The sequence below is a fragment of the Mus caroli genome, unplaced genomic scaffold, assembly GCF_978045245.1.
Source record: "Mus caroli unplaced genomic scaffold, Mus_caroli_1 scaffold_17, whole genome shotgun sequence".
Taxonomy (NCBI): domain Eukaryota; kingdom Metazoa; phylum Chordata; class Mammalia; order Rodentia; family Muridae; genus Mus; species Mus caroli.
In genome coordinates, this window is record NW_028227272.1 from 61,593,833 (window position 1) to 61,616,735 (window position 22,903).

General features: G+C 37.6%; 1 protein-coding gene across 2 annotated transcripts in view; it reads right to left on the bottom strand.

Moving 5' to 3' along the window:
* Nucleotides 1–5,074: 5,074 nt before the first annotated feature.
* The window catches only part of Csnk2a2ip (casein kinase 2 subunit alpha' interacting protein), a 125,318-nt gene continuing 107,489 nt past the window's right edge, over nucleotides 5,075–22,903 (bottom strand). For both annotated transcript variants that reach the window (XM_021184971.2, XM_021184970.2), the window contains exon 3: nucleotides 5,075–7,528. In XM_021184971.2, coding sequence (XP_021040630.1) covers nucleotides 5,075–7,231 — 2,157 coding nt within the window. In that variant the 5' untranslated portion in view covers nucleotides 7,232–7,528. The remainder of the gene's footprint in view (nucleotides 7,529–22,903) is intronic.

The following is a 22,903-nucleotide window of genomic DNA, read 5'->3' on the forward strand; positions in this document are numbered from 1 at the left end:
TACAATTCCATCTTCTCATATTTTCATTAAAGCCATTGATGAAACTTAGTGCTCCAAGGTGGAACAGCTATGGCTACAGAGCATACGGAAAATAAAGCGGGAAAGCTGACCTGGAACTGACTTTAGATACAGCATTCCTACAGTCTCAGAAACATCAGTTATCAAAGCAGCCCTTGCCAAACAGCCCTTGCGAAAGCAGCCCTTTCTATAAAGAGTTTAGGGTCAAAATGGACAGATCTGACACAGACTATGAAGAACTCTGTACTCAAATTCACCTACGGGTTTTAAACTATAGGTCTTCAAGGCCACAGAAAAAAAGTAAGAAAACCCAAGCTTCCCAGGAAGTTTCTGTGACCTGCCTTCCTGTCCTTGCTGTTGCGTATGCTATTTATTCTTGAAGAATTACATACCAGGTTTTCAACTGCTGCTTTTGAAGCTATCATCTTACACTCTTGAAAATTTTTATAAAATATTACCAATTTGTGCCCAGAAAGTGGTATGGCATATTTGATATTCAGTGGTGATTGTGCATTAGAAATTCATAAATTGATATTATTATTACTATTATTATTAACCAGGAATACTTCTCTAAGGATATGCTATAAGTAGGGATTACTCCTCTTAGAAAATGCCTGTGTTAGAAATGTTTCATTTAAAGGAAACGCCATTTAATAAAGTGGGTCCCAGCTTCCTGTTTTTTCTCTTCTCTTCTCTTCTCTTCTCTTCTCTTCTCTTCTCTTCTCTTCTCTTCTCTTCTCTTCTCTTCTTTTCTTTTCTTTATACTGTGGTGTTAAAGAATTAGGGAAAAAAGAGTTCTCCCTAAAACAAAACAAAACAAAACAAAAAAAATCCCAGGCAAAGTCTTTAAATATTTCATCCCAGAAACTGCAAGAAACGCATAGCAAATCAATACCTGAAAAAAATACATGGTCAGACTCCATGAAAATGTACCCTCAATCTTAGACCCAATGGATATGTCAAACAAACAAACAAAAAAAATCAATATACTTGCATACTGTGCATGCCCTGGCTAGTTCGCTATGTACACACATGCAGATTCTGTTAAAAAAAATAAATGGATGGGAGAAAAGGAGTCAGAGAACTGGAGAGTTAGTCTCCTTAAAAAAAATAGAGGGAAAGAACTGGGCAGGGCACAAGGAATGCACCCAAACTAGAATATCTAATTTCTCCACAGAGTAAGGAAGAACTGTTCTGGCAATGACTGGAATGATAGTGGTTTGTGTGCATTTCAATATAATGTCAAATCGAATAAAACCCTGATAAATATTCCATTTCAAAAGTATGTAACAAGATTATTAGATTGTCTTGTAAATAGTCCATAAAGCATAGAAAAGAAACAAAAGTACATTGGTACAGCAACTCAGACATGTATCTTTCTTTCAACCATGTGGATGTTTGAAAGTAATGAAAAGTAATGAAAAATTTTAAGAGTTCAGTTAAAACGCGAATGGGAGACAGATGCAAACAAAATATAAATGGAGGAGCAAGATGATGCAAAAGTAAATCTCAGACGATTCTCGAGATTTTCAGAGGTTGGGGAGACGATGGTAGTGATAGGGAGATGAAAACCAAAACAGCAGCAGCAACGCACAACAAACTGGGGTCATAAACAGTGACCAGACTACAAGGAATGGGGGGTCATGGGCAAAGCTAACCAACATGGTGATTTTTAAAACAGAGTACAGATACAGCGTTCCCAAGACACTAGGTAGATATTTGTTTATATTAAATTTTTAAAATAATTTAACAAGAGGAACAGCAAGATGGTGGCAGAGTTCCTCTAATGTTTTCCCCAGTTTGAGCAACTACGTTCAAAATAACTTGCTTTCTTGGGAAAGTGGATTAAAGGAACTCAAGGTAGCAGTTAAAGACAGAACAGCAAAGAAACACTGCTTTCTGGCTTGATTCATCTAGTTGGCCCATATATATAGAGAGAGTGTCTACATGCATAGGGATGGCACCTTGCACCATGAGCTGAACCCTTCTATGCCAATCAATCAATAAAATGCCCCATAGTGGTATTGATTTGTTAACTCAGCAATTAAGAGCACTTTCTGCTCTTGCAGAGGACCTCAGTTTATTTGCCAGCAGACAAATGGCAGCACACAGCCATCTGTGACTCATTTCAGCCAATCCAGATTCATCATCTGGCCATTTCAGGTCCCAGACACGCATTTGGTACACTTCCATGCATGAAAGAAAGAAAGAAAGAAAGAAAGAAAGAAAGAAAGAAAGAAAGAAAGAAAGAAAGAAAGAAAGGAAGGAAGGAAGGAAGGAAGAAAGGAAGGAAGGAAGGAAGGAAGGAAGGAAGGAAGGAAGGAAGGAAGGAAGGAAGGAAGGAAGGAAGGAAGGAAGGAAGGAAGAAGGAAGGAAGGAAACACTAAGACACATAACATTTAAAATATGCTTTAAAAAGAAGAAAAGGCCCCATAGACATTCTCTCACAGGACAACCTAATGAAGGTAATTGAGGCTCCCTATTGCTGGGAGACTCTATACTGATTTGTCTTCTGTTCATTGTCTGAAAATTGCTTTTCAAAACTTTAGACATAATTGTTTAACTATCTTTATTTTGCTTCATTTTCTTCTTCCAGGCTGGGATCAGGGCCACTATTCATGCCCATGGCTCTATTTCTGTATTAGGTACCCCTATCACTTAGGGGTTGAAATATTATTTAATTAAAATATGAATTTTCAAAAGTATTTTTGATAAAAATATAATCTATATGATCCATTAGTATCTTCTTTAATTACCTAGAGTATTTACAAATTCTTGACTATTTTAAGCAAATAGTCATTTTTATAGTTTAAAACATTCTATATATTCACAATAATTTTGGTAGGTATGTATATATCATGTAGACAGGGAATTACAATGAAGCCCAGGTTGGCTGAATCCTGTAATCTTTGCGATTACATCTCATGAGTGCTGTGTTTACAGTATATGCCATAGAACTAGCTCATACTTTTTTCCTTAAGAACAACATAAGTAATAAGACAATATAGAAGCAATCATAATTAGGGTTTTTCTATAACTGCCAAATTATCTTCCTGGTGTGTCATACTGCATTGCATGAACTACCATGATGAACTGTGAACCCACAGAATCTGTTTTCTATTGCCCTGCCCTTCATTATTGGATATTACGATATTTTGAGGTCACTTTTCAAATAACATCCTTTAATGGCTAAGTTGTGAATACTACTTCCTTTAAATGTTTTCTCATCTCTACAAAAAGCTGAGAAAAAATAATTTTATCTTTCTGTCACTGACAGGATTGTCATGAATTCTGTTTACCTGAGAGGATATCACAGAAACAATTATTGAAACATTCTCTCCTCTCTTGCTCTCCTCTCACTCTCTCTCTCTCTCTCTCTCTCTCTCTCTCTCTCTCTCTCTCTCTCTCTCTCTCTCTCTCTCTCTCTTCTTGCTGCCTACACATCAGGATGTAACTCTCTCAGCTACTGCCCCACTTCCATGCTTGTTGGCCTTCAACCATGATGACCTTAAGCCTCTAAAACTCTAAGTCCTACAATTAAATGCTTAATTTATAAGAGTTGCCTTGGTCACAGGACCTCTTCACAGTAATAGAGCAATAACTGATATAGGTTACCGCAAATGCACTTGCTATGCAATCCTACTGACATGAGTTTGGTCCCTGGAACCCACATAAAGGAGAAAACAGAACTGATTCCAGAAAATTTTCTTGTGATCTCCATTTTGAGTACTATGATACACACACAAACATATACATTAATAATAATAATTATTAATAATAATAATAATAATAAATGGTGATGGTGGATATTATAATTTTTAGAAAAAAATTATCATATTTCATCTAGGAATTTAAACACCCATAAAATAAACAACAGTGACTGATTTAAGTTATAGACAATAGGGATTTATCAATTTCGTATATCTCAAATTCAGATTCAGAAGTAAAAGTTCATGTTTACAAGTTAATAGCTATGATCGTGACTAGGATAAACTATGATAGTAACATGGGGGAGCAACAGACCCTAGCAACAATAATTCTGCACAGTTAGCGACCTAGGTGAGAGACAGGTGGTGAAAACAGTCCCCCATGACTAGGTAAAGATGGAAGTTACCATTGTAAAAATGAATTGTGTCTAGCTCGTGTTGAGTTTGAGATGTCTTGGGCTGCAGAAACAGGTCTGCAAATTACTAATTCTTATAGGTACTCATCATCAGCCTTGGCGCTACCAGCAATCGATTGGTAGATTCTGGAAATGAAGCCTATTTTTTAGACATTCTTTTTTATCAACACAATGGCTGTAGAGATTAAAGTACTAAGCATGCAACATTAAAACCCATGTCTGAGAAGTCCGAAAGTTCATAACCAAACTGATTCCTTTTGTGTATGTTCTCACCTATTGAGTGAGACCTGAGTTTTCCTTACCTAGGAAAACAGATTTGCATAAAATGACTTAAGAATACAGCTGGAAGAAGAATGCCTTATCTGGCATCACTGGGAGGGGAGCCCCTTGGTCCTGGGAAGGCTCTATGACCCAGGGTAGGGGAGTGCTAGGGAGCTGAGGCAGGAGTGGAGTGGGCAGGTTGGGGAGTACCCTCATAGAGGCAGGGGGAGTGGGAGAGTATGTGGAGTTTGTGGAGGGGAAACTGGGAAGAGGGATTTGAAATGTAAATAAATAAAATAACCAAAAAATACTGCTATTAATATATCATATGAAGGAAAATAATAACATAACATTCAGGACCAGGTAAGAGAAATATTTCTAATATTTGACCAGAAACTTATTTAGTAGCACTTGCACAGTTTCTGCAATAAGCAAGAAATTCTGTTAAAAATGTTGAATTCAGGGTTCAGCTTTTAGAAGATACAAGTTTATCCTCCAGCTAACAAATAAATTCAAAAAATAATATTTCTCCTTGAGCAGATGCTTTGCCAGCTAATATACAGAATCATAATTTTTTAACAAGAGTATAAGTAATCATGGTAAAGGAAATAGGCATTTGTGTCAAAGAACTAGAAAAATCATTGGTTTCAAAGAGACAGAAAGTTGATTTAATCAGGATTTCTCATTTTGAAACTTTGTTTGGAAATATCTGAGCAGCGCACTGGTTTCCCTTTTCCCCTTTTTCAAGCATTTCGAGTTGTGAGACCTCACAGGCTTGGTTTTGACTGGTGATTGTCTTAGTTTGATGGTGTCAGAAGTTGAACCCCTTATGAACTCAAGCCAGGAGGTCCCTGGAGGTAACCTGTGGTAACTTCTCACCTTTGCAAGAACATATCCTGAAACAGGAACTGGAGTGGGATCTATGCAAGGAGTGGGTGGCGAGGGACGTCCAGTAGATGAAGAGGAGGAGGAGGAAACAGAGGAGCAGGAGGAAGAAGAGGAGGAGGATGGGCCTTGAACCTGGGTTTCGGACTGAATACCATTACTATTTTTAACATACAGTAGCCAGTCAATAGACTGGGGCTCTTGGCTTAAATCTTTGCTCTCGGAGGATACAGCCAAACACTTTCGCTTTGTCTTGAGCCCCTGGATAAAATCAGATTCGGATGCAGGGAAAAACTGTGTAATCTTCTCTAATACGTCCAGATTGTCATCGAGGGGTTCTATATTATTTTCAGATTGACTGTCTTTCATAGGAAGTTGGAAACAGGATGAGGAAGGCTTCTCTGGTAGAGAAAGAATAAGGATTATTTTCACATCTACTTTCCCATCGGTGCTGCTCTCAGGTGTTGGTATGACAAAGAGGGTTGCGCATCGAGGATCTCTCTTTCCTGAAAGATGGTTACACTGCGATTTTATGGCGGAAGCACATTCTAAACAAACAGAATATGTTGATGAAAGGCGGGGACCAGGACGAGGGTTTGGCTTTCCTCTCATTCTTCGAAAGAGAATTTGCCTAGAGAGATCCTTCTGGATTGTAGACTTGGAGATGGAATTGACAATTTTATTGACAACATCAACAGGAACACTACCGCCTTTAATAATGCAGGGATGACTATAATCTAAGGCCCACGGGATTTCATTCTCTGGCTCTGTCTTCACACTTTTTTCAACGCTACTTTTATTCGGCAGTCTGGAACACGGAACTGAAGCATTTTTGTTCTTGATACAGGGCTTAGGACTTGATACTCTTTGACCTGAGGGATTTGGTTTAGGATGAACTGATGGTAGCTGACGAGGTCTTTGTTTGTCACTGAGTGAAGCAGTACTCTGGACCTTGGGGTGGCAAACAGCTGTGTTGATGGCCCTAGTGCTAGGATCACATCTAGCCACTATTTTAGGTTTAGGCTGGCACGTTGATAAACGCCGAGATGGCAGAAAAGAATGTGGTGATGGAGTTGATTTTCTCGATTTTGCTGGGGACAATGGTAAACTAAAAACATTGTTATTAGAGTTTGATACAGGAATTTTCAGAGGCTTGCTACAGTCGGGTAGTGGTGAATTACGAGTCACTCCATTGAATTCAAGAGAAGATGAAGTTGGAGGAAAGCTGTTTCTTTGAAGTCTGTTGGTGAATGATGGCGAACTCAGTGCTTTTTGACTGGATTCTAATAAAGATGACCAAAGGCGGTCTAATGAGGAATCCTTCTGTGACTTAGATTTACATAGTTGTGAGTCATGTTCACTTTGATTAGATTCCAAGGAAGGTGTAGTCCAGATGATATTCAGGGAAGGTGCTTCGTGATGTTGGAGGGAAGTTGAAGATGACCTTGAGACTCTTTGATTAGACTCCAGTGAAGGTGATTTCCAGCAAAGGTCAATACTTGATGATGTCTGCGTCTTCGGGAGGAGTAACCTTGATCTCGAACTTATTTTGCTAGGTTCCAAAGATGAAGCACTGGTAAAGCTAGTTAAGGATGCCGCCTCAGATTTGTGGTAAGACATAGAAGAGCCCAAGGATTTCCAAGAGGGATACGATGAATTTTTCAAGAGGGAGTCTTTTGAAGCTGTTGTTGAACATTTAGAATATAACGATGATGATGATTTCATAGCTCTGTTAGAGGAGCCTTGAGTGCTCTGGGTCTTCTTGTTAAAGCTTGCTGGTGACACTGTGACTGTATTTTGGGATTGTTCTTTGCACATGGGTTGGCTGTAAGATTGATTTTGTTTATCACCTGTGTAATAATGTATAGGCGAATTGTCTGTAGGTTGTTGCTGACAGTCTTGTATATAACCAAAGTATTTATTATTATAGCCTAATGGCACCATCTTCCACTGAAGTAGGGATCTTTGAAGAAGCAGTTGGCTTACAGGGTGTTTTAGTAGCAGTCTTTAGAACAAGAATCCATGGACAATCGGCACTTTAAGCACTAGTAGTCTTAATTTCTATGTGGTTATGTTTGTGTTAATGGCAAATGTTGTAGAATGTGTGACAATTAAGCTGTAAATGAAACTGGAGGGACAATGTTACGATGTTACCATTTAAGCTTTTCTCTGTCTTCTATTTAATTTCCAAGAGTTCCGGGAGGGGGGGTTCTCTCTCTGTCTCTCTTCAAGGAATAATTCCTGTTAAGAAAATTGTAGAGAATTTAGAAGAGGTCCTCACAGAATATACCTTTCCTAACTTGTAGTGATTAGACACAAGGTTTATAAGACTGTACCCAGAATATGTACTCTAGCCACCTCACATATCTTTTGAATTAATTTTCCTAAACCCATTACATATTTATAATAGATACATTTAGTTTCCTGAGTTAAAGACTAAAGTAATATATATGAATTTCTAATAGTTTCCAGAACCTTAAATGCTCAAAATATTTAAAAAGGAATTACTTTTGCTTCATCAATTATTTTATTCCTACAAAAAAAAGAATCAAAAGAATCTTATGCCAAATAATAGCATATTGAAGAAGGTGAAAAACAAATTTGAAGATGTTAGCTTCAAAGGTAGATTCAGTTCTTATTATTGTCACTTTTTTTTTACTTAGATCTAAGAATCTAAACATCTAGTTAAAAATCTCTTATATTTAGTCTCATTTCTGTTTGTCACCTCTTCAACACTGTAAGCATATGCTGTTCCCTTCTAAATCTACTGGCTTCTTGAATTTCACTCTTTCTGCCTAATTCTCTTATTTCTCTTTAGGTCCCTATGTTAGTTTTTATTTACATCTCACCACAACACAGTTTTCAGCTACATCACTGTGGTAATTTAATTGAAAATGAGACTCAGTGGCTCATAAATTTGGGTGCTTGGCCTGCAGTTGATAGAAATGCTTGGGAACAATTAGGAAATGTGATCTTATCATTTTGATATTGTCATTTTGAGGCTTTAAAAGCTCACCATTTCTAGCTAGCTAGCTTTCTCCCTCTTGCTTGGGGATGAGTTCTGAGCTCTGAGCTACTGTTTCAGTGCCATGCTTGCCCGCCTACTGCCATGGTCCCCTCTGTAATGGTCATGGACTCACCCTTTGAAAACATTGTTTCAATAAACTGTTGTACAAGTTGCCTTTATCACCTTGCTTTCTCGTAGCAATAGAAAAGTCACTAAGGTAACTACCATTTATCTTTTCATAGAATCCCTGGGTAGGCTCATCAATTATTGTTTAGGATTTGAAAAGAAACTATAGAAGTTTCATAAGAAAGTAGACACTCATTCCTAACTTAAGGAAATGTTTATTGAGATATGAGATCTGATGTTATTACTCTTTCTACCGCTCCATCCCCCTACCACTACCAACCTAATATATGATGAAAACAATGAATTCTTCATATATATCAACTTATTCAAGTAATATAGGAACAACTACATTATTGCTATTGATGGTTCCCTTTTGTTAATGTAGTTTGATAGACTTATTCTCAGCCTACTACAATTATTTGAAACATAGCTTATGAGAATCCTAGTGCAACTGCTTTTAAGTATTTGGTCATTGGGATCCATAGTATTTATTGATTAAATATCAGTCTTCCTAATACTAGTTTTACAAAACATGTCCTGATTATCTCTACTCTTTCAACAGTATCCTACAAAGCATCAAACTTCTCCATCTAAAAGTGCAATGATAATTGAAACACAAACAAATAAAACTCAACTAATTCAATTCTCTTCCTAGAGAAATTTATTTTCCTATGTCTTCCATTGTAGCCCTAAAACTTAGAGGTTTATTTTAGAATCCTTGTAGTCATAGAGGGTAATTTCATTTTATGACACTATTTAAATATCAGCATTGATTGATTTTTGCCTTTTTCATATCTTAATCTTGCAGTCTCACCATTTCAGTTTTTCTATAGGTACATCATAGACAAATTAATGTGTGATTATATTTACTTCTATAAATCATTTTCCAATAAATGAACCCTTTTCAATTTTCTGTCACCAGAAGTAAAAGAGTAAACTCTCTGGACAGATGCCCCTGACTCCCACTTATGGATTTCACAAGCTTTCAATGTCTGAAAAGTTGTTAAGTTTCTAGTTCAAACCCTCAGAATACAACAAATTGCCCATTTAAATACTTGAGTAATATATCAATAAATACCATCAGAATTTGATACACACAATGAAAACTGAAGGATTCAATACCTTCAGAGAATGTATATTAAAAAGCAAGTTCTTGTACTGCTAAATTGGCACAGATAATTCTCTTTGATAAGTTTTCTAGTTGGATCTGTTAATTAAATTAGTATTATTATTAAAAAAGAGAATTTCCACTACAAAGAACATTACAGCAGACATATGTACATAAAACAAAACATTCTTTGAGTATTTTTTTTAGTTTTTTTTTATTATTGGGTATTTATTTCATTTACATTTCCAATGCTATCCCAAAAGTCCCCCACACCCTCCCACACCCACTCTCCCACCCACCCTCTCCCACCTCTTGGCCCTGGCGTTCCCCTGTACTGAGGCATATAAGGTCTGCACGACCAATGTGCCTCTCTTTCCACTGATGGCCGACCAGGCCATTTTCTGATACATATGCAGCTAGAGACACGAGCTCTGGGGGAGGGGGAGGGGGACTGGTTAGTTCATATTGTTGTTCCACCTATAGGGTTGCAGATCCCCCCCAGCTCCCTGGGTACTTCCTCCAGCTCCTCTATAATAGCCACAAACTAGAATCAAGTGCTGATCAATAGTAGACTATATAAATAATGTATATTCATTCAAAATTAACAAATAGTGAAAATTTATAGAAAATATAGCACAAATGCAGTTGCATACATGAATCTCACATGGAAAATATTAGGTGAAAAAAATCACATATAAGTGCTAAATGTTTCATGATTTTATGTATGAAACACAAAAGTTGTTGACCCTGACCATATGGCTAAAATGAGTGTGCTTGGTGATGTGCGGACTAGGAGAGAGCACAAAACTATGTCTGAGAGGTAGTGCTCTACTGCCTGTGGACCTGGATGCTGATGGGATAAATGAGTTCATTTGGTGATAATTGAGTTCTAACACTTATAATATGTGCATTCTTGTAGATCCCTTCAGTAAAATAAAAAGTATAAAAGTAGATGACTTGAGGCTAATTAGAAAAGACACATCTGAGAGAGTATTGCACTGGAAGGTGAAACTTTAAAGCACAGACCAAGATCTGGCTCACAGATGCAAGGAAACCCACCGCCCACCCCCCACCCCCAATCCACACACATACAGAGAGTGAGAGAGAGAGAAAGGTAGAGGGGGAATGCAAGGTAGAGATCCTGCTAGCCTATCGACAAGAATAAGGGAATTCAAAACAACTGGAATGAGCAAGAAGAATATAAAGGTAAAAACCCATAGAAAATAGCATTTTTGAAAGTTTTTACTTTCAGAATTACTCAGCAAATGTCATTTATATTTCTTTTTGGGGGGTTGATTATTCCTTTTTTTTAATATATTTTATTACGTATTTTCCTCAATTACATTTCCAATGCTATCCCAAAAGTCCCCCATACCCTCCCCCCTCTCCCCCATTTCCCTACCCACACGTTCCCATTTTTTTTTTTTTTTTTTGGCCCTGGCATTCCCCTGTACTGGGGCATATAAAGTTTGTGTGTCCAATGGGCCTCTCTTTCCAGTGATGGCCGACTAGGCCATCTTTTGATACAAATGCAGCTAGAGTCAAGAGCTCCGGGGTACTGGTTAGTTCATAATGTTGTACCACCTATAGGGTTGCAGGTCTCTTTACCTCCTTGGGTACTTTCTCCAGCTCCTCCATTGGGAGCCCTGTGATCCATCCATTAGCTGACTGTGAGCATCCACTTCTGTGTTTGCTAGGCCCCGACATAGTATCACAAGAGACAGCTATATCAGGGTCCTTTCAGCAAAATCTTTCTAGTGTATGCAATGGTGTCAGCGTTTGGAAGCTGATTATGGGATGGATCCCTGGGTATGGCAGTCTCTAACTGCATGGTACTAGTACAGTGACAGACAAGTAGACCAATGGAATAGAATTGAAGACCCAGAAATGAACCCACACAGCCACGATCACTTGATCTTCGACAAGGGAGCTAAAACCATCCAGTGGAAGAAAGACAGCATTTTCAACAAATGGTGCTGGCACAACTGGTTGTTATCATGTAGAAGAATGCGAATCGATCCATTCCTATCTCCTTGTACTAAGGTCAAATCTAAGTGGATCAAGGAACTTCACATAAAACCAGAGACACTGAAACTTATAGAGGAGAAAGTGGGGAAAAGCCTTGAAGATATGGGCACAGGGGAAAAATTCCTGAACAGAACAGCAATGGCTTGCACAGTAAGATCAAGAATTGATAAATGGGACTTCATGAAACTGTAAAGCTTCTGCAAGGCAAAAGACACCATCAATAAGACAAAAAGACCACCAACAGATTGGGAAAGGATCTTTACCTATCCTAAATCAGATAAGGGACTAATATCCAATATATATAAAGAACTCAAGAAGGTGGACTCCAGAAAATCAAATAACCCCGTTAAAAAATGGGGCTCAGAACTGAACAAAGAATTCTCACCTGAGGAATACCGAATGGCAGAGAAGCACCTGAAAAATGTTCAACATCCTTAATCATCAGGGAAATGCAAATCAAAACAACCCTGAGATTCCACCTCACACCAGTCAGAATGGATAAGATCAAAAATTCAGGTGACAGCAGATGCTGGTGAGGATGTGGAGAAAGAGGAACACTCTTCCATTGTTGGTAGTATTACAAGCTTGTACAACCACTCTGGAAATCAGTCTGGTGGTTCCTTAGAAAATTGGACATAGAACTACCGGAGGATACAGCAATACCTCTCCTGGGCATATATCCAGAAGATGTTCCAACCGGTAAGAAGGACACATGCTCCACTATGTTCATAGCAGCCTTATTTATAATAGCCAGAAGCTGGAAAGAACCCAGATGCCCCTCAACAGAGGAATGGATACAGAAAATGTGGTACATTTACACAATGGAGTACTACTCAGCTATTAAAAAGAATGAATTTATGAAATTCCTAGGCAAATGGATGGACCTGGAGGGCATCATCCTGAGTGAGGTAACCCAATCACAAAGAAACTCACACAATATGTACTCACTGATAAGTGGATATTAGCCCAAAACTTAGGATACCCAAGATATATAATACAATCTGCTAAACACATGAAACTCAAGAAGAATGAAGACCAAAGTGTGGACACTTTGCCCCTTCTTAGAATTGGGAACAAAACATCCATGGAAGGAGTTATAGAAACAAAGATTGCAGCTGTGACGAAAGGATGGACCATCTAGAGACTGTCATTTATATTTCAAAAGCTTATCTAGCAATAGCTATAGAAGCATTATGAATATCAAGAGAAAAGCTCAGACTCGGTGAAGCTGCAATTAGTGCAGAAAATGAACTAACAAGTATTTCTTCTGTTCTAATGCTTTTATTCTTGGGTTGATGCTCCACCAATAAGTATAAGTTCTTCAAAGTACGATAAACTTAGAAAAGTTCTTAATTTTTTCTTGGAAAACCATGTACAATTCATACATTTCAGAATGACAATAGTAACACAAATAAGGTAAAATATTAATATTACAATTCACAAGTGGAAACATATGAAACCCTTAAATCTTTTTTTAAATGGTGCATATAAGTGTTTTGCATGCATGTGTGTACATGCACCAAGTGCATGTCTGGTGCATGCAGGCCAGAAGATGGCTTTGGATTTCTCAGGACTGGTACTCCGAGTTGAGTCTGAATCCTTTAGAAGAATAGTCAGTGCTCATAACCACTGCCAAACTCTCCCATGTATCCCCCTTTCTATCTTTCAAAGACATAGTCTATTTCTCTTTAGCACATTTGTATACTCCTGGAAGTGTGCATATGTGCACGGTATATTGTGTGTCTATGTGTGTGTGTATGTATGTGTATATATATGAATGTGGTGTGTGTGTGTGTGTGTGCACGCGCGCACGCGGGTGAGTGCATGCTGTGTGTTTGTGTGATAGTATTATTTGTACATATATGTTTTACATTTTTAGGGCTAACTATTTGGTATTTAATACAATGGTATGTTCCTCCCTGAGGAAGACTATTTACCCCACTTGCAGAAACCCTTATTTGTCTATAATTCTTTACTTGAACTGAGGCCTTAGGCACAGGATTTGTGCTGTAGATGTGTCAGTTGGGACTGGGCTCTACAGCTCTGCATTCTGATTGGTAGTGATTTTCTCCAATGGTCTCTATCTTTTGCAAAGAAAAGTTTTCTTGATGAGAGCTACACATCTTTGGTTATCAGAAAAAATATTAAGAATGTTTTAGGAATTATGCAGGTTCAGTGATGTAGCTGTAGGTTTTTCTCTAAAACGCATGGTTTCATTATCTCTGAGTAGCTAGCCAGTTGCTAGTTCAGGCATGATTTCTGAAGAGAGTACTACCAGTGAGCTTTTGAAGTACTTTGCAAATAGGATATCCACACAAATTTGTTATTCTAATATGTTCAATTTATTCACACAAAAATTCCTCATAATGCCATGCTAATATAAGTGTTAAAGCACCATCTCACCAGCCAGGGAACATTTGTTTAGAAAATGCTGCTGGGTTCTACTGGGAAATCTTCTCTGGTTGTAGTTAGGATGTTTCCAGAGCTTTGAGGTACAATGTATATCCAACATGGATGAAATCCTTCATCTCTGTCTCAGGCCAGAAGGATGATGCCACTGGTGAAAGTCCAGAAGGTCCTTGAGAGGTCCTGTTAGTGCCTAGCACTGACAAGTGGTCCTGTGTGAGCTCAAGATTGATATTGAAAAGTCCACAGTCATCAAAGCCAGGACCACACACAGAGGACAGTTTCCAAGTCCTCTTGCCAGTGGGTCTTAGAGCAGAGGCTTAAGATGCCACATCTTGGGAGCAGTGCACAGGGATGCTAGGGACCATTTCTCATTGCAGCATGTGGAGACCATTACAAACCCCACACATCTTGCTAAAACACAAGGAATAACTGATTGCAGCATTCTTAGACAAACGTATTCATCTACCCACCCAACTTCTGCATCTACATTTCAAGGAACATCATAGAAGGTTTGAAGAAATTGAAAGAGCCAGAGGACCAGGAAGTCTTCTGGGAAATTGTATCTCCTAGAAATAAGGTAGTTACATCCAAGAAAATGTGGCTGCCAAACAACAGCAACGACAAGATCAAAAGACAGGGTAATAGGTAAGAAGAAACTCTCATAGGGCCCTACCTCTAGACAAAACTTGAGCAGTGAATGACTACCGAGAAAGAGAGAATTAGTGATCCTCAGGGATGATCATCTCATTTTTTTTTCCAATTCCAATTGCTCAGCTGGAAAATCATATATATACATGCAACACTAAACAAACCCAGTAGATTGTATGTATTCATTTATGGATTTGTATATACATGGAATCACAAAAAGAAACAGACTGCATGCCTTTGAGAGGAAGTGAGGACATACATGGAGGGGGTGAGGACAATGAATGGGAAGAGAGTAATATACATTTTTTAAATAATATATATATATATATATAAATGATAACACAGCTTCTAATGCTCTAGAAATACACTATGAGAAAGAACAAGAAAAGTCATGATTCAGTATGGAATTTCTATAATAATATGCATTAAGCCAGTTAAAGTCATGGGGTGAACAAGAGTCCATTGTCACATATTTGATAGATTCAAGTATAGAGACTAAATAAGTGTGCTGTGATAACCTCGGTGGTCTATTGGACCAATAAGCTGACATTAACTAAAAACTTCACAAAGTTCTGTGACATTCTGTCAATAGTGTTGTCTCAGTCACTTCCGTGTTTTGATAAGTGACGTAATTCCCCACATCAAAACCCCTGAAACCCCTACTAGAACATCAGTGAAATGTGAAAGTAAACTATGTGAAGTTTCAGCATGTGAAATAAATATACAAAGATTAGTTGCCGCTCTTCATGGCCATGGCAAACCATTCACAAAAGCCAAGACTTTTATAAATGGAATTTTTCCCTCCTGGTTCCATTCTTGCAAATTATTGACACCTTGCACCCATATTCAAGGAACAAAACAATGAGGTTCTATTCAACATATTTTCTCCTTCCTTTTAGAATCCCAATCCAGATTATCATAACAACTCATAGTAAGTGGGTCTTCTCACATTAACCAAATAAAGATGAATAAAAATAATCACATCCTGGAATGTTCAGAGCCTCATCTCCCAAGTAATTTGAAATTTCATCAAGTTGACACTTAAGATTAACAAGCCCAGACGAATTATTGCTAGTCTTACTGCCTGCTCATGTGAGAGACTAGCAGATGTACTACTTGTTTGACCTGAAATTTTTCCTCTTAATCATTCTTTGTTCATCTGTTCCTTTGTGAAATTTATTCTCTTCTCAATTCTAATGGTTAAAACTGTCTTTCTCTTGTGTATATACGATTCCTTCAAGTATCTTCTGTAGTGCTTGGTTATTGTTCTTTAAATTCCTTATCTTGGCATGTCCTTATTTATTTATCATTTTTAAGAGACGGTTGACTGCATAAAGGATTCTTGCTTAGCAGGTTTGAGGATGCTATTCTGGTGGATGCTGTTCTTGTTTTCACTTTCAGCTCTTGAAATACAAACATTCTTTACATTTTTTGTTTTGGGAAGTTGCTAAGGAGAAGATTGATGCTATTCCAATATTTCTGTCTTTGTGGGTGAGTCCATGTTTCCCCCTCAATTCTTTTTTTTTTTTTTTTTTTTTTGGTTTTTCGAGGCAGGGTTTCTCTGTGTAGCCTTGGCTGTCCTGGAACTCACACTGTAGACCAGGCTGGCCTCGAACTCAGAAATCCGCCTACCTCTGCCTCCCGAGTGCTGGGATTAAAGGCGTGCGCCACCACGCCCGGCCCCCCTCAATTCTTAATGTTATCACTTTGCTTTATATGCTTGCCACATTGACAATAATATGAAGCAATGAGGTTCTTCTCTGTTATGCTTGTTCTGATTTCTAAACATGCCTCGTGTTGTGAGTGTTTATCTCTTTTTCTAAATTTGGGGGATTTTTCTGCTATTGTTTCATTGACTGGATTCTCCACAGCTTTGGGTTTTCTCTCAGATCTTCTCCTCAGGTGTAATCCTTAGTTATTATACTGGTAGGCATGCTCTTCTTTGTTCTAGTTGATGTTTGAGTAGTATTTATTCAACCTTGCTCCGCATATTCTTTCTTTAGCTTGATCAAGTCCATTGTTGGTGCCTTTCACTGTGTTTTCCATGTGATTCAGTTTTTCACCTCTGACATTTCTAATTGGGTTTGTTTAACATTCTCAAGTCTTTGGTAAGGTTTTCCTCAGTGTTGCTGTGTTTTTCTCACACACTTTACTGACATTTTATTACTGTATGTTGCTGACTTCCTTGGGCCTTTATTGAACATGCTTTATTAATCACCTTTCAGGTCACTGACCATTATATCAAAAACCTTGTGAACTGTCCTAGCATTTTATATCCTTGAGTTCAGTAGTTGAACATTGTGAGTTTTTGAAGGAGTGTTACTGCCTTGGTTTTTGCCATGTTTCTTGTGTTTTTGTGCTGTTATTTGTGCATGTGTTGATTTCAATATTTGTTCTGAATGTGACAGGGGAGGGCAGTATTATCATTCATGATCCTACTCTTAGCTTTCCAACCTCCAGCACCATTCATCAAAAAGGAAAGTAACTGCTCTGCAAGAAACAACATCAAACCACATGAAATACTTTGTAGACTTAAAATCCATTATAAACTACTAATAGCTAACCAATAATGAACCTAGAAATGGCAATACAATGTATAATGCAGCTTGAACTTAAAAGTTATCTAGAGGGAGTATGGAAATAGTAAACAAATGATATGAAGGTGTTGGGAAATGAGGAGACAGAAAAAGCATAGTTAAAATAAAGAAGGCAAAAAAGAAAAAGAAAAAAAAAGGCAGAAAGGGCATCAAGAAAAGTATCCTGGGGAGAACAAAATCAGAACAAATATCCTCATAATGAAGCCATCAAAAAACAAATTAAACTAATTAAAAAGGGCACAAAAGTAAAACATGAGAGTATTTAGATATACTACTAAGTACAGGGTGGAGCAAAATAAGGAAATATAAGGAAAAATTAATATGTTTGGATAATATTGTGTTAGAATGTTTGATTTCTTAAAACTGCTGCTAATTTAATATTATGTACTGAGTAATGACAGACATTAGAAAATATTAAAATTTTGTTTCCTGTAATTACATCATATATTTTCCCTTAGAGCATAAACCTTCAGACAATAATTAACACTGCAATTCAAAACTTATAATTGCTTCAATTGTAAGCCTAAGTGTTTTATGCAACAATTCTTGGGACTGTGTTGTATGATGTCATGCATACATAACCATGGCTTCCATTACACCAAGTGATGTAATAGGTATATTGCCAGAAATGCCACAGATTCACCACACATTTGATTTTGAACTTTGGAGCATAATTTATTGGGCTGCAGAGAAAGCTCAGCATGTACTACTCTTAGAAAGGGCAGGAGTTTTGTTCATAGCACTCACATTAAACTACTCTTAGCTGCCTATAACTTTGTCTTGTTGCACTCAATCTCCAACCCAAATAAGTCCCGTCAACAAAAAACACAACTTAATAAATAAGAATACAAGCTTCACACCTACATTCAGCAAATCTACCACTACACTACTATATTCCCCATCTGTGAGACCCCTTATAACTTGTGGTTTCTTCAGGCCATGTGCTTCTCCTCCATTCTCTTTCCACTCTCTCCTCTCCCCTCCTCCTTCTCCCCACAAACTTTATAGCTCCACCTTCCCTTCTACTGCCCAATCACTGGCTCTAGCCCTTATTTTACAAGTTAAAGTGGGGAGCAGGTACACAAGAAGTCACCTGTATATGTGATTCACTCCTCATCCACAATGCCTCATGGGAAAGTGGAATTAGCATCAAAATAGAAGACCAGGACTATCCACAACATTGGGCTCAGAAGAATCAGATGCCTCTGAGTCCATAGGTACCAGCACTCATGAACAGACACAGAAACACACATGCAAACACGTGCACGTAGAAAGAAACACACAAAACATGCTTACTCAATTTAAAATAAATTTTACTATTGTTAAACTTTTGGGATATTCATGTTCACTTATAGAACTATGAAATTATGATACACAGTTTAAGAGTTTATAAGTATTGGTCTTTTCTGACTTCTACTAGTTATATGTTATCTTAATGTTCATATATTGAAATTGGCCAAATTATAGTGAGCTACATATTTTGCTGTTAATTTCTAATCACTTTCATTAATCCATATTTCAGCGGATAATTGTTGCAAATGATGAGGCAAAGATAGAAAGTTAAATTCCCCCAAACTTCCTAGGAGGGTCACATTTACAGTGTCTTACTAATCCCTGCATGCTAGTACTGTATAATAATTGACTTCAATGCATTTTGCTCACAATGCATGTGCTTACAATCAGTCATGTAGTCAGCTGTTCAACTTTACAACATTTGGTTTCTCAATATGGGTTCAGTAAGCCCTTGGGATGAAGATTTTAGATATAGTGATTTGATTGCTTTATGATATGCTTCTAACAAATGATTGAAAGCTCACTTTGTTCTGGAGTATTGTACACTAAAGTTTCTGGGTAAAATTTTGCATAAATAGTTTGTCATTAATTAGGTTTCTATTGCTGTGATAAAATACCATAGCCAAAAACAACATGGAAAAGAAAGGTTTTATTTCAATCTACAGCACCACATCATAGGCCATCATCACAGGACATAAGGGCAATAACTCAAGCCGAGTAGGAGACTGGAGTCAGGACCTGGAGCGGAAGCCATAAAGGAGTATTTACCAACTTGCTTCCCCTGGCTTGCTGGACCTGACATTTTATACACCACAGGACCACCTTCCCAGGTACACCATGCACAATGGGCTAGGTCCTACCAGATCAATCACTCATTTTAAAAAGTGACCCACAGGCTTGCCTGCCGGCAAATCCTATGGAGGCATTTTCTCAGTTGGCCCCTTGTCTCAAGATAACTCTAGCTTATATCAAGTTGACAGAAATAACAACAAAAACTTGAAAACGGTCCTTTCCTTGTTTATAAAGTCACAGTGTAGTAGGATGCTGAGTGACTCAACATTGACTTTATCAATGATAATAGAATGATGCATCAAGTTTCTGTAGATAAAATATTGCTGTCAGGCACTGTCTTCCTAGATATGGCCCCTACATAGAAATGAACAGCAACAGTACTTTTAGTTATATGAGAGGGAGTTCTCTAGAAAGCAGCTGTGCAAACAAAGAGAAGAGCCTCAGAAAACCATGGCACATTTACAGAATTGTTGATTACACTGCATGTCTGATTCAAGATATTTTGCTTATACAAAATCATGAAGCAAGCCTGGAAAGGATAATTTGGTAGGTTGCACACTGCCTTCATTTTATTTGATCCATGTTTTCCATTCAACAGAATACCACCAGCTGTCTGACTCTAAAAGGATTAGTCTTCATCAATTGTTTTCTTCCAGATGCATTGAACTAGCTAATATATGTAACATTTTCAGATCAATGTATATGACAGTGGCCACATTTTAATTTTTTTACACATAAGAATAAAATATTACAATTTAAAATATCATATTTGATAAATTGCTGGCAATATTAGTATGCTTTTCCAAATGTGGGATGCCCATTTTCTTGCTATGAAAACAAACACAAATGTTATCATAATGACAGGTAACATCTTCATTTTCTGCAATTTGTGTACTTTAAACATTGTATAACCTTTGCTGATCTAGAAAGGCTTTGATTACTTCTTAAAATGAGCTAATATTAACACTGCTCACTAAATTTCACTAGTTTAAATCATTTACAAGGTTTGTCATTTAAAAGAATAATTATTTTGAATCCTTGATTCATGATTTAAAATGCTTTTCTTTAAGCTCAGTGTTGTTTTTTGTTATTTATACAAACTATTCCAGGAAAAAAAAATCAAATTATGAGCAGAACTAAATCTAATTTTAGTTATCTTCCTTACTGATTATTATTATTTATTAATATGAGTAAAGTATGTATTAGTGTCAGAGACAAACTACTGGGTTCTGGGGATCATCTTGCTTCCACTGCCTAGTCAGCTCAGATTTCTTCACACCATACACCCCAGTGCCCAGCTAACAGCTGCTACATTGAAATATAAAGATCTATAAGATTGCCTTATGATATTTCCAACTGGAAGTCTATCCATGATGCTTCAAAACTGATTTTGCTAAGCATTCTCCGTTAGTACAATTCTAAAAGGAAAAAAAAAGGGGGGGGGGATACAGAAGTCTACTTAGATCGCTGATATCACAAATGTCATCAGTTTTGATCACCCAGTCATGCCTTTCACGTTTTTCTGTCCCACGCCCACATTTCTCCTCGCAGAAAACTGGGTGGTAAGCAACCCCAAACCTCATTGATCCCTCAACAGACACTCATTCAGCCTGCAGCTTGTGAGTCGGGGCTTTCTGTTGCTCTCTGGTAGCCCCGTCCAGTAACATCAGCCCTATTCCGTGAGGAACCCTGGTCCTCTGGTCCACTCTCAACCATGTTTGACTTCAGGCTTGTTATTTCCCATGCAAAGTAAGAAGGATCGTTTTCCCGCCTTTGCTCCCCCACCCCACCCCACCCCCGGACTTAAGGCTGTCTGATTTCTGCTTCTCTATTCTGAGTGATAAATAACCTTCAGAATCACCGTCCTCCCTGCTCGCTCTCGTGCTGCTGCCGGCAGCATCTGTTTTTAGTCATGTCCAACATACCTTCCTAAGCTTTCCCTTCATCTTCCTAACCTTTCTCTTTCACCCAGATCTCTGCACCTCTTTTCTCAAATTGCATTCCATTTTCCCAACTCCATTCTAAAACTGTCCTCTACTTCACAGTCAGGTTTGTTGATTTTACCCACACACATGCACAAGTACACATTCCCACACTTCTGGGTCTAACAAAATTGCTATGTCAACAATTTTAAGTATTTGAGGTAAAACATATAGAAGAATCAAACACAAAACACTTAATATAAACAGCATGTTTATGAAGCCCCTAGTGCAGGGGTGCTTCAAACCTATGTCTATCCAGAATATTGAATGTGCATAAGAAAGGGGAAAGAGCATTAAAATTGTTGGACTTAAAAATCATTCACTAGATTTTAAAAATCGATGTTGGACTTGAAAAAAATGTTATTTTCTCTTATTCCTTAAGCTAGAAGTATTTGAAGTATGGGATTTGTACCTCAGCATTTTCCTAAAGCACACACATTTTCTTTATGTTTTAAAAACCAACTGAAAGGTCAATTATCAAAGAAATTAGAGTAATGTAGGAAGTTGAGTTACATTGTATGGACATCTCATGAAAGCATGTTTTAATTCATTGGCCTATGTAACAGTTGACTGTGTCCAGGTTTCTTTATATTAGGAAACCTAACAAGCCCATAGGCAGCAACGTTCAGGCAGAAAATGTCATGCTTCTGGTATGGTGTTAGAAACTCTAGATCAGGCAGTGAAAACTGAGTCTAGCTCTGATATTTTCTAACGTTATAACTTATGCATATTATTTAAGACTGCCTCTTCACCTGTGAAATAAATACAACTATACATACAGTAGAAAGTATTTTGCAAAGCAAATGTTAATATGCACAGTACTGGGCAAAACATTTGATAATTCACGAATGATCAATAACTTATTTTTTTAAGGTTTGTTAAGTTTTAATTGTGTGTGTGCACACATGCTCGTGGGTGTGTGTGTGTGTGTGTGTGTGTGTGTGTGTGTGTGTGTGTGTGAGTGCAGGTCTCCTTGGAAGCTAGAAGTGGACATTGGCTCCCCTAGAGCCAGACTTAGACAGAGTTGCAAGCTGGCTGCTGTATGAGGTGAGAATCAGGCCCAGGTCCTATGTAAGTGCAGTATGTGTTCTTACAGCATGGCTGTTTTACCAGTCCCATTTCAACAAATTATTACCATAAAAGCCACCTATGTCACCCTATACAGATGAAAGTCAAATTATTAAAATATCTTCTTCAATAATCATAAATTAATTGCTTGAACATTTTTTTCCTGGGAGGCTAGGGTGGTTTTCCTTATCTGTATATTTATAAGGATGTAATTGGGTGGTCTTTCAATGAAAGAGTTCTTGCTTCACATGGGTCAAGCTTCAGGTTCAAATATTATCAGAAAGAAAGAAAGAGAGAGAGAGAGAGAGAGAGAGGAAGGAAGGAAGGAAGGAAGGAAGGAAGGAAGGAAGGAAGAAAAGAGTGAAAGAATTGTGACTATTCTAAGTAATTCAGAAATTAACCCAAAAGTTATGATACTTTGTGTATAAACATGTGTATATGTGTATGTATCTACATATAGTGTGTGTGATATATACATATATATATATATATTTGTTACATAATATACCACATGCTCACACACTAATATAGTATAAAATGTAATATGAAAAATTAACA